Here is a 15,197-nt window from a genome sequence, read left to right on the forward strand (position 1 = left end):
ACTCCAAATCACCATACAATACCACCATACAAACACCAGTTACTGATGTCACCTAACTCTAGACCAATGAAATTTTACTTTCAATCAAAACCAAATTTCAGCAAATGCAACACAATAACCCTTTAAGAGGTTCAACAAACTGGAACAGCTGATGACTGCTCCCCACAGGGAAGCCAGCTAGACAGAACAACAAACTTGACTACCAGAAAAACAAGATGTCACCAATACATTAACAAATCAAAAATCAGATCCATTCACAGAAAAAATTATAAATACACTGGATTCCAAAAAGCATTGTTACAAGCAAAAGTTCCTGCACACTATGGAAAGAGAATCACAGAAACTGTAAACCAAATCCTTTTTTTACTATCTTCATTTCTCCCTTCTTTTTCTCCCTCTTAACTTAGTATGACTGAAACTTTGATGATATTCAATTTTTGTCGACCACTACTAACACTATTGAATTTTGTACATTTAAACAACAGTTTAAATGTACAAAACAGTTTTTATATTATTGACTGTTATTTATATACATACCAAAGTAGTTTCAACAATATTTTTTGTTTATCAATGGTTAAAATTTAGAATTATGAATTAGAAAAAACATGTTTAAAAGTTTTGATGTTGACAAGTTTAAATGTTCATAACAGTCAATAATATAAAAACTGTTTTGTACATTTAAACTGTTGTTTAAATGTACAAAATTCAATAGTGTTAGTAGTGGTCGACAAAAATTGAATATCATCAAAGTTTCAGTCATACTAAGTTAAGAGGGAGAAAAAGAAGGGAGAAATGAAGATAGTAAAAAAAAAGGATTTTTTTTATATATACTAGACTGCTTGTGACCTGTTGGGTCACTGAGAAAGTCTGAGTTTCCCAGCAATGGAGTTTTGTTTGTTTTGTGGTTTTCTTCTTTTCCATGTTATTTTGCATGCTTTCTACGAATGTGACATTGAAATCACGTGTAAGTGACTTCTTTCCCCGGAAAAGGAAAGATTTGGCTGCTATTTCCTGCAAGCCCTGCTAACACGTAACAGATATTTTGGGTTCTTTATTGCAAATACCTGTTATGTGGTGGCAGAGCATGCTAGAAATAGCAGCCAAATCTTTGGAGATGAGATACGTTGAATGCACTTAAAAGAAACCTATGCAAAAAACCTATTTCACATCAAGGTTACGAACGGGTCTTTTACAAAATATTTACCATATTTTTAAAGCGATTTTGCCCATCATAATGTGTCTAATGGAAAGGATAGAGTTTCTTCCCTTTCAGGATTAAGTTATTTTCAGAGTATTTTCCCATTATGCACTGTTTTGGGTATTTATACCTCAAAACCTCGACAATCTCAATAACTACTGGTCCAATTTAAGCAAAATTTGTTTTATTCCATTTGTATTCACATTTCAGGGACACTTTCCTTTTAAAGTATTTTCCCATTATGCACCAGTTGTGCTGTGTAACATTGCAAGCAAGAAAAATTGAACTTCACTTTTAATGTATTATATATATATATGCTTTTGTTTATGTAAGTACTTCTTGAAAATATTTACTCCCACTCCATGTAGATCTCTCAGGGTTTTTTGGCAAGATAAACAGGTGTGGGCCTTTGCATTACAAGCTGTTGCAGTACTTGGTCTTTACTCTAGACAAGATGGGCAGGACTTTTGGAACAGTGCACTGGTGTCCTATTCAGGAACTTGTATAACTCTCAATGCCAATGTTTAGTGCCAGCCCTTATATATGTGTCTGTAACAGAGAAAGTAGTGTTTATGTGTGGAAGATGACAGGACCAATAAAGTCTACAGATACACAGGAAATTGATTTTCTCAAATGCCCAAGAGGCTCTCTAGACGTTATACGTAATTTTTGTTATCTAGGTAATCTAATTAGCAGTGGAAGAGATTGTTCTGAAAGCATAATTGCTAGAATAAGAATAAAATGAGAAACATTCAGAAAGTTGCTACCTCTTTTGGCAATCAAAGGCTTGTGTAAATTCAGCAATGCTACATGGTAGTACGATGGGGGCCTTAAATGCAGAGCACATGTGAAGACTAGAGAGGAATGAAGCTGGTATTCTTCATTGGATGTGCAACGTCAGTGTACATGTATGACAGAATGAAAGTGTATTAAAAAAAAAGTTAGGCATAAGAGGTCTTAAATGCTGTGTGAAGGAGAGAAGACTGCTGGTTCAGTCATGGGTTGTGTATGGATGAGAACAGTTGCATAAAGAAGTGCTGATCCCTTAAAATAGATGCAACTTATTGGAGAGGGAGACCCAAGAAGACATAGGACAAAGTATTGAGGCCAACCTCAAGATGCTGAACCTTATGGAGAAAATGACAAAAGACTGAGATATCTGGTGCTTTGCTGTGCTTGAGAAGACCTGTCCACCACAACAGAATTGGTATCTTAAAACCACTTTGATAAATGCTTGTACATGTGGAGCTCTGTTCCACCTCCATTCTCACTGCCCTGTCAAGCTTTCCCCCACATCTCTTTCCCTAATGTTCATTACTTCTTTCTCTCTGCTATACTTCATCCTTAAAATCTATTTTATTTATTATCACTCCCAAAACCCTCACATGTCTAATGTAACCCCTTCTTCTGAGTCACTCCAAAAGCACTCACTTTCAATTACTACAGTCACCTTTATCCTGTTCAACCAACTCTCTTCAAATTTTTATGAAACTTCCCCTCAACACCCCACCTGGTGCTAGTGCCATGAAAAATGCACCCAATACACTCTGTAAAGTGGTTGGCATTAAAAAGGACATTCAAATCATGCCAAAACAGAAAATAAAATTTGTCACAGTCAAGCTCTGGCTTGCCAACTCATCAAATCCTCCAACCCATGCCAGCATGAAAATCAGATATTAAATGATTATATGTATATATATAGACACACACACACACAACAAAAATAATTTCTTACTTTATCACTTAAATATTTTTTCTCTACTTCCTCTTGTACAAGATGCCAAATTTCTTTTACATTTAATACTCGGCCTAACTTTAAAGGTGTTCCATATGCCTGAAAAATATAAATAATTTGTTGATACACTTATAAATATATTCAAGATAAAGATGTCATGAAGGTCACAGATTAACAGATCATCTACGAGGGGTGTTCATCAAAGATTTCTCCTGAGACAATTCTCAAGGACTGGGATATATGAAACTTGGCATAATTATTGATCCTTCTCTACATAGCCACCACCAATGGTGACACACTTCTCCCATCGCTTTATGCAGCTATGAAGACCTTGCTTGTAGAAGTCAGCAGGTTGCATCTGAAGCCAAGACTTTACCTCAGAAAAAAAATCATCATCATCTGAAAAGTGCTTCCCCTTTAAAAAAAGACTGCATGGTTGGAAAGAGGTGGAAGTCAGATGGTGTGAGGTTGGGAGAGTAAGGGGGATAAGGAAGGATTTCATAGCCGCAGGACTGTGCTTTTATCTGGGCGACATGTGCATTGTGAACTGGGGTGTTGTCTTGGAGGAGGCGAACTCTTTTGGTCGGTATGCCACGCCTCTCTGTTTTGATGGCATCCCACAATTTCTGCAGCAGAGAAGCATAATATTCCTTGTTAACTGCGGTACCCTTTGCTAGAAAATCCATCATCACTACTTCACACTGGTTCCAAAAGACTGGGAGCATCACCTTGCCTGCTGAGGGTTAGACACGAGCATTCTTTGGAGGTGCTAAGTTATCATGCTTCCATTGCTTTGACTGGACTTTAGTCTCAGGATCATAGTGAAGGACCCATGTTTCATCCTGTGTGATAAGACTGCTGAAAAAGTCTTCATTTTCTTGGCACCTTGCCAAAAGAGCCTGGGAGAAACTGACTCGTTCCTGCTTCTGAAATGGTGTGACCATCTGGGAAAGCCATTATGCAGATAACTTCCGCATGTGCAAATGATTGTGAATGATTTTTCCATAGACCCTACACTTATCTTCATTTCTTGGGCTAATTGCCGAATAGCTATGTAGCTTCCACTTTATGGATGGTGTCGTCATCAATGGCAGAATGTGGTTGTCCAGGAATAGGTGCAGTTTCCACCGATATCCAACCACATTTGAACTGGTGATGCCAGTGCTTGACAGCCTCATATGATAGTGCATTGTCACCATAAAATTCTTTCATCTCATCAAAAGTCTCTTTTGATGTGTGATCTTTCAAGTATAAGAACCTGATCACTGATCTGCATTCAACTGCCTCCATTGTAATACCTTAGTCCACTTCAGCAGCCATAAAAGACAATTACAATGTGACATGAAGAGAGATGTTTGATTATACCTGTACAAGTTCCATTCCCTGCACTAATCAGAAGTGAGTCAGGGGAGATCTTTAATGAACACCCCTCATACTGAATTAAATTCCAAAATATGAACTTATTTTATTATCTTCAAAGGAAGAAAAGCAAAGTGAAACCAAATTTTTACTATTATTAATTTCTGCCCTCTGTATTCCAAGTATATGAACTCAGAATGTGGAGCATTTCACCCTTTCTGCCACCTCTATATAAACATTTATAGATAAAAGGTACTGACTGATTTCAGTCAGGTAAATTACTTGATTTTCTTACTCAATTTTCCCTAAAAATTATTATCATTTTCATAAGAATACAGAAAAGTAAAATGTCAGTGACTGGATCATAGATGTATGATGAAATTTTTTTAAAACAATATATTTTATTACTACAAAATAACAAAATGGCAAAAGTAAATACAACTGTCTATAAGAGTTTGGTTACAGTAACCACAATACAATTGCTAGTTTTCTGCTTATTACCCAAGAACTTATAATCAATAAACCAAAGACTATCGATTGAATTATTTCGCTGCACTTGATGGGATGAAAGTTATCTCCTCTAACTGATTCTTTTGGGCCTCTTCAAATCAGAGGTGTTACATAAGCAATAAGCATAATTTATTTACAATCAGATACAGAATTGCTTTAGTGAAACCACTAATGTAACTTGAAGCATGTTTGAACAGATATTGGAGGTTATTTTTCCATATTGTAAAATATATCCTTATAAATGGTTTTAAAATATCACTTTTCAGTGCATACATTTTTATATATAATCAACTTCACAAATTTGAATTCAGCTTTGCAACTTTATATTTATTTCAGTTTTGTATGGTGATAATAAACCATACTTATAAACGAGCCAATGATGGAGTTTCTCTGCAGTAATTTGATGTGCTGAAAATACCATTCCTGCCTTCCTCAAATCATACTCAACCATTTTGTAAAAGAAGGACACATTGGATAATGTAGTGTTTTCCTTTATTGATTTGGTCTGTGAAAAGAGAAACTACAGCTATTACCTTCACAAAACCAATGAGATCAATTAAATTAGCATTAGTTACAATTCAATAACTGTAGTAAAAACATGTGCGTGGAAGGATTTCCAGAGAGGTAACATTCTGGAGGAAAAATAATATATACTAGGATTCATTAATGTAGGACTTGGTAGAGTGGACCATCATATGGGTGATGACAAGGAAAAACAACCAGATCTGAGTAGTAGAGTTCACTTTAGAAAAGTGAGAGGTGAAGCATGCCTGAATGCAAGAAGCCTTTCTTTATATATGTGCTGGAGAATGTGTGTGTATGTCTCAAATGTGGGAGTAATGGTGACACCTAGTGTTTGTAGTGACTATGAGCTTTGCTACAAGGATGCAATAAGGTTCTCTTATTGTGTATAGTGATTGTTTCATTGTCTTTTGAGGGGATATGACAAACATGAACCTGTTGGAGGGTGTTTTAGAAGTCTTTTTTCATGAAGTCAGTGTAGATATTCACATGGGATTGTACATATAGGTGAAGAAATGTTAGGAAAAATTAAGGTTGGATCCTTGGATCCTTTGTGTACAAATGGGCCTTGTTGAACTGATAGGAAGGAGGAATTTGCACACAGTGGTTAGGGAAAAGGCAAGATGGTCATGAATAGAGGGTTTTTGATTACAGACCAGCCAATGACAGCCAACTTGGTGCTACATGATAACAACAATACTTAGATAAAGCAGTTTTATCAGGATTATATTTTGTTTTTAGGTCCTGTACTGAAACAGTATTGTTTTGTTAATTTTATTTTGCTACTGCAAAATTCTGTTTTGCTTTACATTTCTATTGTAACCAAATTAAAATATGTAAAAGAAAAGAATTTAGAACTAAATAGTGACTCTAGGTGTATGTAAGGATAAGACACATTTCATAATGAAAAAAAAGCATCAGAAGGGCAATGCATACCCTGTGCATTGATAAATTTTTTCACAAATTATAGTGTGGTATGCAATGCGTTGCTTACCCATGCTTTTTGATTGAACTGAACTTTTTTTTTTAAAGTATCAACATTATAGGTATTTATACTCCAGTGAAATTAAGAAATCAACTCATAAATAAATGAAATCATCGAATCCATCACTGTACACATGCACACAGTCGCATATCTATGTATGTATGTACTCACATGTCTACATGCATAAGTACACCATGATCTGTACACGCACAGACAAGGGTCGATCCATATGAAAAAGAAAGTGAACAAAATAAAATGAATTCATACTCCCGTGAAATTTAAAAATCAACTCATAAATAAATGAAACCCTTGAATCCATCACTGTATGCACATGCACAGTTGCAATCTATGCATGTATTTATGTATATTTGAAGATAATCAAACTGTATGTTCATCATTTCGAGCTACTCACCCAATGGAGAAAATCCATTCAGCCGTTTTCCAGTAATTTTGCAAACGCACAGACAAAGACGAGTGATTACAATACCCTTATTTTGCTTACGTGCACAGGGTAATTAAATCTATAAAGAAGTATTACAAGAAGTAAAGTGATCAAACTGAGTCTGTACTGGACTGCAAGTTCATATTCTACTGGAGGCATTTCTGAGAATCATCATCATCATCATCATTTAACATCCGCTTTCCATGCTAGCATGGATTGGATGATTTGACTGAGGACTGGCAAGCCAGAAGGCTGCACCAGGCTCAATCTGATTTGGCAGAGTTTCTACTGCTGGATGCCCTTCCTAACGCCAACCACTCTGAGAGTGTAGTGGGTGCTTTTACGTGACACCAGCACAAGGGCTAGTCACACAGTACTGGCAATAGTCTCACTCAAAAGGTGTTTTTTACATGCCACCTGCACGGGAGCCAGTCCAGGGGCACTGGCAATGACCTTGCTCAAATGATTTTCTAACGTGCCAGCAGCACAAGTGTTGGAAGGCAACACTCGTAACGATTACACTCAAATGGTGCTATTTACGGGCCACTAGCATGGAAGCCTGATAGCTGCTCTGACAATGAACACGCTTGGACAGTGCTGTTAGTGCTCCACTGGCGCAGGTGCCACTCATCGGATATGGTTCAATTTCGATTTCGATTTCACTTGTCCCAACAGGTCTTTGCAAGCAGAGTTTAGTGTCCAATGAAGGAGAGGTTGGCATGGGTGCCAGTCGTCGGATTCGGTTCGATTTCAGATTTCAAATTTACTTGCCTCAACAGGTCTTCGCTAGCAGAGTCTAGTGTCCAATTAAGTAAAGATACGGATAAGTGAGCAGGCCACACTTCTGGCAGAGGTTCCAGCTTATGCTCTCACTTGGCTTGCCGGGTCTTCTCACGTACTGCATATTTCCAAAGGTCCCAGTCAGAAGTCATTGCCTCGGTGAGGCTTAAAGTTCAAAGGTCGTGCTTCACCACCTCATCCCAGGTCTTCCTGGGTCTACCTCTTCCACAGGTGTGGCACTTTTTCACACAGCTATCCTCATCCATTCTTGCCACATGTCCATACCAGAGCAATCATCTCTCTTGCACACCACAACTGATGCTTCTTAGGTCTAACTTTTCTCTCAAGGTACTTACACTCTGTCAAGTATGCACACTGACATTACACATCCATCGGGGCATACTGGCTTCGTTTCTAGCAAGCTTACGCATGTCCTCAGCAGTCACGGCCCATGTTTCAGTGCCATGTAGCATGGCTGTTCGTACACATGCGTCATACAGTCTGCCTTTTACTCTGAGTGAGAGACCCTTTGTTACCAACTGAGGTAAGAGCTCTCTAAACTTTGCCCAGGCTATTCTTATTCCAGCAGCTACACTTTCAGCGCACCCTCCCCCGTTACAAACTTGGTCACCTAGGTAGCGGAAGCTATTAACTACTTCTAGTTTTTCTCCCTGGAGTGTGGTAAAGGTTCTTTTCTGCACATTCTCAGTGTTTATTGCTCCTGAGATATTTATAATATTTCTGAGAAAGATTCTTATTTCTGTGCACCAAGTTGTTGTTTAGCTCTATATCAGCCAATTGACCTATGTTCAAAGACAATTCAGATGAAATAGCCCAACTTTTCTTTAAAGACAATGTATCCCAGATTATATGATCCAATGTGCTTTACTTTTTTAAGACAGAAGTTGTTTTGAGAAAAACTTAGCTTCTATTTCTTGCATAGTGGCATTTTCAAATTTGATAGTAAATACCTTCTGGAGAAAATTACCTCCAGAAGATTAGCGTCTTATTTAAGAACATATTTGCCATATTTGCTTATTGCAACAAAGTAAATAATTATTCTGAAAACCTATAATTTTTAAGTGATTACCGCTTTATTACACAGGCTAAAGGAGGATGGAAACTACATAAAATTGTCAAGTGTTGAGTACTGAACTCCTAATGAATATATAACAAATACTGTACATTTGTTTAAATAATTAAAAACTACCAGTCACATGGTATGCACAAGTTTTATGTGAACTTGTCTGTTTTGTTTTTTTTATATATATATTGCGATTAAAATAAACGGGGACACACAATTAATTCCATTACTACAAAGTCACGGCTGATGTTGTTACCTCTTCTCATACATTCTGCTGTTGGTTGTGCTGCTACAGCGATATAGAAATTCACAGTTTATGACTATTTGATCCTTGTTCCTACACCGGTGCTTATGAAATAAGCAAATCACAAAACTTGACAATGGCATCACTGATAGAGCAAGAAAAATCTCTTGGTGACATAAATTTACAGTCAATCGAAGACATCTCATGGCATTCAAAGCAAAAGCTTGTGTGAGCGAATTAAAGGATAACCTACAAGATCATGACCAAAGTCCTATGGCTATGAAATTCATTTCTTTTGTAGGAATACAAGCATTAAAAATTACCCTAGATATTAATATCCCACAGAATATCATGAAAATGACTTACAATGACCTAAATAATTCAATTCTAAATCATGTTGCTCCTTTAAAGAAACTGATATCAGCCGAAAGAAAATTCTTCTCCACATTAATAATTAAGGATGATGATGATAATGATAATAATAATAATAATAATAATAATAATAATAATAATAATAATAATATTCCAACAGATGGCCATCCATGCTCGTCATCAAATAACCAAAAGAAAAAGAATGAAAAATGGTCTAGGGAAGATAATAAAGAAGTTCTTACAGCCTTCTACCATGCCATATATTTCCCAACAGATAAATCTAATACTGTACAAACCTACTTAAACTGGAGACAGAAACACCTTGAAGTAAGACCCTACAGAGACAGTAACAAACTTGCCAACGTCAGAAGAAACATTATGAAAAAAAAATTACTAACTGAAGTAGAGATTGACCAAATTAAACAAGCAGTAAGGGATAAAAAGAATGAAACTGCAGCTAAAGAAGATACTACAGAGGAAATAATTATAAACCAGCCCAAGGCTGATGAAAATACAGTAATGATTGAAATAGTTAAGCTAACTGATAGGCAAAGTGAAATACTCTCTGAACCAACCATAAACACTAAGGCAGGTGAAAATCAAATAGATGAAGAAAGTCATACAGAAATCGACGCAACAGAACTACATGATCTAAAAAATCAAATCATGATTGAATGGCTGAAAATTAAAGAAACTAGTATGAATGAACGCGACACTCTCCCCAAAATTCGCAATTCTAACCAAAACCTGAAAATAATTGGTAAAATCCGCCTTGCACTTAAGGATATAATTTCAGCTAATGATGTTGATATTACAGATCTCAACCACCTGTACTATGCATCCGCAAGAATCTCAACGATTCTATGTGGTGAAAAGATTAGAAAAAGACAACACTCGCACAAAAAGCCTTCTTGGCAAGAACGCATTCAACACCAAATTAAGCTGCTTAGATCTGACATAGAATGTTTGAAAAACCTTAAATTTGACAAGAGTATCAAACCTACAAAGACCCAAAAACTAAAGAAAAAATATAATATGAAAACCATAGTTGACATTGATGCCACCATAGAAACCATCAAGCAAAAGGTATGTGCTAAAGCTGCCCGCATAGCAAGGTATGAAAAGTGTGTTAGATTCTTCCGAGATAATAATAACATGTTCAAAAATAACCCCAAAAATTTCTACAGGAAGATAGGGAAAACACCAGTAACAATAAAGTCTGTCCCATCAAAAGAAGAAGTGCAAGAATTTTGGAATAAAATCTGGGCAGAAGATAAAACACACAATGGATTGATAGAATATCTACAGACCTAGACTCCTTAGAGGAGCAAAAGTGGGAGGGGGTCAAGGTAGAAGATATAAGATCTGCTCTCAGGAGGTCAAGCAAATGGAAGTCTCCAGGAAAGGATAAAATTCCTAACTTCTGGTTGAATGCCTTCCCAGAAAGCCATGAACTGCTAACAAAACTTTACAACAATGTTTTGCAAAATCCTAGTTTGATGCCCTCTTGGCTAGTTAATGGTTTAACATTCCTGCTTCCAAAAAATGAGGAAACAAACGAACCAAAAAATTATCGCCCCATAACCTGCTTAACAACAATGTATAAGACGCTAACATCTGTCCTAACCGAGTACACCTATAGTTTTTTAATAGAAAGTAGCATATTCCCTAATGAGCAAAAGGGATGTAAACATGGATCTTGTGGTTGTAAAGATCAGCTACTCATCAATAAGATGATCTTAGAAGATTGTCACAAGCGACACAAAAACTTGTCAATAGCCTGGATAGACTATAAAAAGGCCTTTGATAGCCTACCACATAGCTGGATTAGGAAATGTCTGGAAATGTATAAAATAGCTCCTACTCTGAGAAACTTTTTATCTGTAAGTATGAGATCATGGAGAACCACACTGATGTTGAACAATGACAATGAATATCTAAATGCTGGAGATGTAAGAATTTCATGTGGCATTTTCCAGGGTGACTCACTATCACCACTCCTCTTCTGTCTAGCCCTAATACCGCTCTCAAAATTGCTCAATGATGCACAGTATGGTTATAAAATATTTGATAAAAATATAAATCATCTCATTTACATGGATGATTTAAAGCTCTTTGCAAAAAATGACCAACAACTCAAAGGCCTACTAGCGATTGTTAAACAATTCAGTGATGACATCAGGATGCAATTTGGCTTTGATAAATGTGCAAAAGCTACCTTTATCAAAGGAAAAATGACAAATACATCTAATGTGAACCTTGATCAGCAAAATGTCATAAAAGAGTTAGAACCAGCGGAGAGCTACAAATACCTAGGGGTAATTGAAGGGGACAATATCAAGCACTCAGTGATGAGGGAAAGGATCAGAAGAGAATGTTATCGCAGGGTGAGAGCAATACTGAAGACAGAGCTGAACGCGAGAAACAGGATCGAAGCGATCAATGCTCTAGCCATACCAGTCGTGACTTACAGTTTCAATATTGTTAACTGGTCAATTACTGAAATATGTAATGTTGACAGAAAAATACGAAAACTGTTGACAATGCATAGAATGCACCACCCTAAGGCAGATATAGAACGTCTTTATCTACCAAGAAAAGAGGGAGGCCGAGGACTTCTACAGCTGGCATTATCAATGAAGGTAGCCACAATTGGCCTAGACACCTATCTGAAAAACTCTGAGGACTGGATGCTAAAACTTGTCTTAAAGCAAGAAAGCATCTTACTCAGTAACAAAACAGGCAAAGGAATATCTAAGTGAATTCCAATTGCAACAAATTCAAGAATTAGACGAACTAGAAACACCTGCAGAAAAAGCTAAGCGCTTGAAAACCCGTGCAAAAATTGCTGCCTTAGATATTATGACTGAAAAATGGCATGGAAAACCTCTCAATGGCAAATACCCAAAGAGAGCGAATAATGCAGATATTGACAAAGCCCTTACCCACCAATGGTTAATGGCCTCTGGCTTGAAATCAGAAACAGAGGGGTTTATCATAGCAGCCCAAGATCAATGCCTACCTACAAAGAACTACCAGGCCAACATATTAAAGAACGGCAGCTCCCCATTATGTCGTATATGCCAACAACAAAATGAGACCATCGATCATGTTGTCTCAACAGGCATGATAGAGCTGCACAATATATTCACTGGGTAATATGCAAAAACCTGGACTTGCCCCATGATAAAAACTGGTGGGAACACAAACCACCCCCAGTACTTGAAAATGATCACATTGCACTCCTCTGGAACTTCACCATTCAAACTGACAGAAAGATAGACGCAAATAGGCCAGACATCATACTGAAAGACTTCAGACAAAAATCATGCCTCCTCATTGATATGACTGTCCCAATTGATATAAACGTATCTGTCAAGACCTACCAAAAACTGAGCAAATATAAAGATCTTGAAATAGAAATTAGCAAAATGTGGAATCTGAAGACGAAAACAATACCTATTGTCATAGGTGCCCTGGGAATGACAGCGAAATGGGCTGATTACTACCTAGCTCAGATACCAGGAAACCCCAAAATGGCTGAAGTTCAAAAGATAGTGCTCATGGGAACTGCCCATATCCTACGTAAAATACTGTCTATGTGATCTCAAATTTTAAAGCAAACACATAATTTTCTTATGGTTTCTTAAACATTCACTTGAACAAAACTGTACAAATCCAAATATATGGTACCCTAGGCATAACACCTACATGAACTTCTAACTTGTTGTCTCTTGAGGTCTCTGGGTGAGACTTGGATCCAACTTGTACAAATGCAAAACAAAAGTCAAACATAAAGGAAGAAGAAGAAGAAGAAGAAGAAGAAGAAGAAGAAGAAGAAGAAGAAGAAGAAGAAGAAGAAGAAGAAGAAGAAGAAGAAGAAGAAGAAGAAGAAGAAGAAGAAGAAGAAGAAGAAGAAGAAGAAGAAGAAGAAGAAGAAGAAGAAGAAGAAGAAGAAGAAGAAGAGCAGGCCCTCCCCAAACCACTGTTCTATCGGGGATGGCTAGGATTTTGTGAATTGTGTTCGGGTGCTGTTTCTTCCGCGAGAACTTAGCATACACGTATCAAAGCTTATAATTTGCGGAAAGAGACTTTGTCCGCTCTCACAGAATCAACCTGGCTTAAGAAGACGATGAACTCTGAGAAGTAAAATAATAATAAGAAGAAGAACAATAATATCATCATCTGCGTCACCATCATCACATTTTAATAATAATAATAATAATAGTTAAATACTACGATTTTTCTCCTAAGCCTGTCTACCTATGTGGAGATTAAACTTCATTTGCACAAAGTTTGTGCACAGCATCCTTCATATATTTAACAATAATTTTCCTAATATCATTCCCTTTATTTATTATGACATTCATGAAACAACAGCTTGTTCTCTCTTGAATCAATCAGCTAAGTTTTTATTATTATTGAAATGTAACTTAGTCAATGAATCTAGGTTTCCTCCTCCTTTCACTATCTCAATTGCAAAGGTCACATGTATTTCATTTCAATTTCAGTTAGCCTCCCTTTCTCATTGCAAAATGTTTATACTATAAATTTGCTGATTAAAATGTACATGTAAGTTAATTTAGTATTAATAGTAAATGATGATAATAATAGTTAAATACTACGACTTTTCTCCTAAGCCCATCTACCTATGTGGGAACTGGCCTTGTTTGCACAAGGTCAGTGCACGGCATCCATTTTTTGCACACCATTATGCCCAGCCACCCACCATTCCCCACCACCATCATCTTAATTCATACATGAACTGTTTCACTTGGTGACTCATATAATCCTTTTGTGCTGTGTGGGAGTACATATTTTACTTATACCTTATACCTTCATGCAGGCACTCAGATGAGTGTCGTATACAGTTAAAAGTACCTCATATATAAACATTTAGACATACAATACTTAAACCATCCTTTGTAGTCACCCTTTCTTCTCTTACAGGTCAACTTACATTCCCTATTCTCATACCCTCTTCATCTCCTGTTGGCTCCTGTTTTGGATAATGTATTGAATGGGGAAACTGATTCATTGTAATTCACTGAATAAACTATGTACCAAAGCTCTATGCTAGCTGGCAAGTGTTTGCGAGATGTAGTTTGGTTTTGTACCTAGGAAGAGTACCACAGATGCCATCTTCCTAGTGAGATAGCTGTAAGAAAAGTACTTGACCAAAAGTGAGCCAGTGTAGTTAGACTTTGTCAAACTGGAGAAAGCTTTCAACAGAGTTTCCTGTTCTGTTATCTGGTGGTCTCTAAGGAAGCTTGGAGTAGAAGAGCAGCTTATTAGATCTGTACAGACCATGTATGGTGGTGCTGTCAGTAAGGTGGCTAGGAATACAATGATGAATTTAGTGTACAAGTAGGGGTTCACCGATGCTCAGTCCTCACTTTTATTCATTATAGTTCTCCAGGCCTTAACAGAGGAATCTAAAACTGGATGCCCATTGGAACTACTATATGCTGATGACCTCACTCTTATTGCAGAATTTTTAGCAGAATTAGAGAAGAAATTCCAGGTATGGAAGCAAAGCCTGAAATCAAAAGTTCTTAAAGTTAACCTAGCAAAGACTAAAGTTGTTGTTAGGCCCTGCCCAATATGTAGGAAATGAGATGGAAAAAATTCCATTCACTGCACTCAGTGTAAGCTATGGACAAATAAGAGGTGCAGTGGAATCGAAGGTAGATTAATAGATAAAGTCATCTTTGTATGTGGCAGATGTGCAGGAAAAATAAGCACTAAGAGTACAGATACTCTCAAATGCCCAGTAAGCTCTCTTGAGGTTATAGCTAGTTTCTGTTACCTAGGTGACAAAATTAACAATGGTGGAGGTTGTTTTGAAAGTATTGTTTCTAGAATAATAATAGGATGGAGGAAGTTCAGAGAGATATTACTTTTGTTGGCAGCAAAAGGACTCTCTCTCAGAGTGAAAGGTAGATTGTATGATGTTTGTGTGTAAA

General features: G+C 36.9%; 1 protein-coding gene across 1 annotated transcript in view; it reads right to left on the reverse strand.

Annotated features, from left to right (window-relative positions):
• The window catches only part of LOC106874321 (uncharacterized), a 456,333-nt gene that overhangs the window by 398,966 nt on the left and 42,170 nt on the right, over nt 1-15,197 (reverse strand). The window contains exon 4 of the mRNA XM_089338627.1: nt 2,934-3,032. Coding sequence (XP_089194753.1) covers nt 2,934-3,032 — 99 coding nt within the window. The remainder of the gene's footprint in view (nt 1-2,933; nt 3,033-15,197) is intronic.

Source organism: Octopus bimaculoides, chromosome 2 (genome assembly GCF_046866305.1).
Source record: "Octopus bimaculoides isolate indiv1 chromosome 2, ASM4686630v1, whole genome shotgun sequence".
Taxonomy (NCBI): Eukaryota; Metazoa; Mollusca; class Cephalopoda; order Octopoda; family Octopodidae; genus Octopus; species Octopus bimaculoides.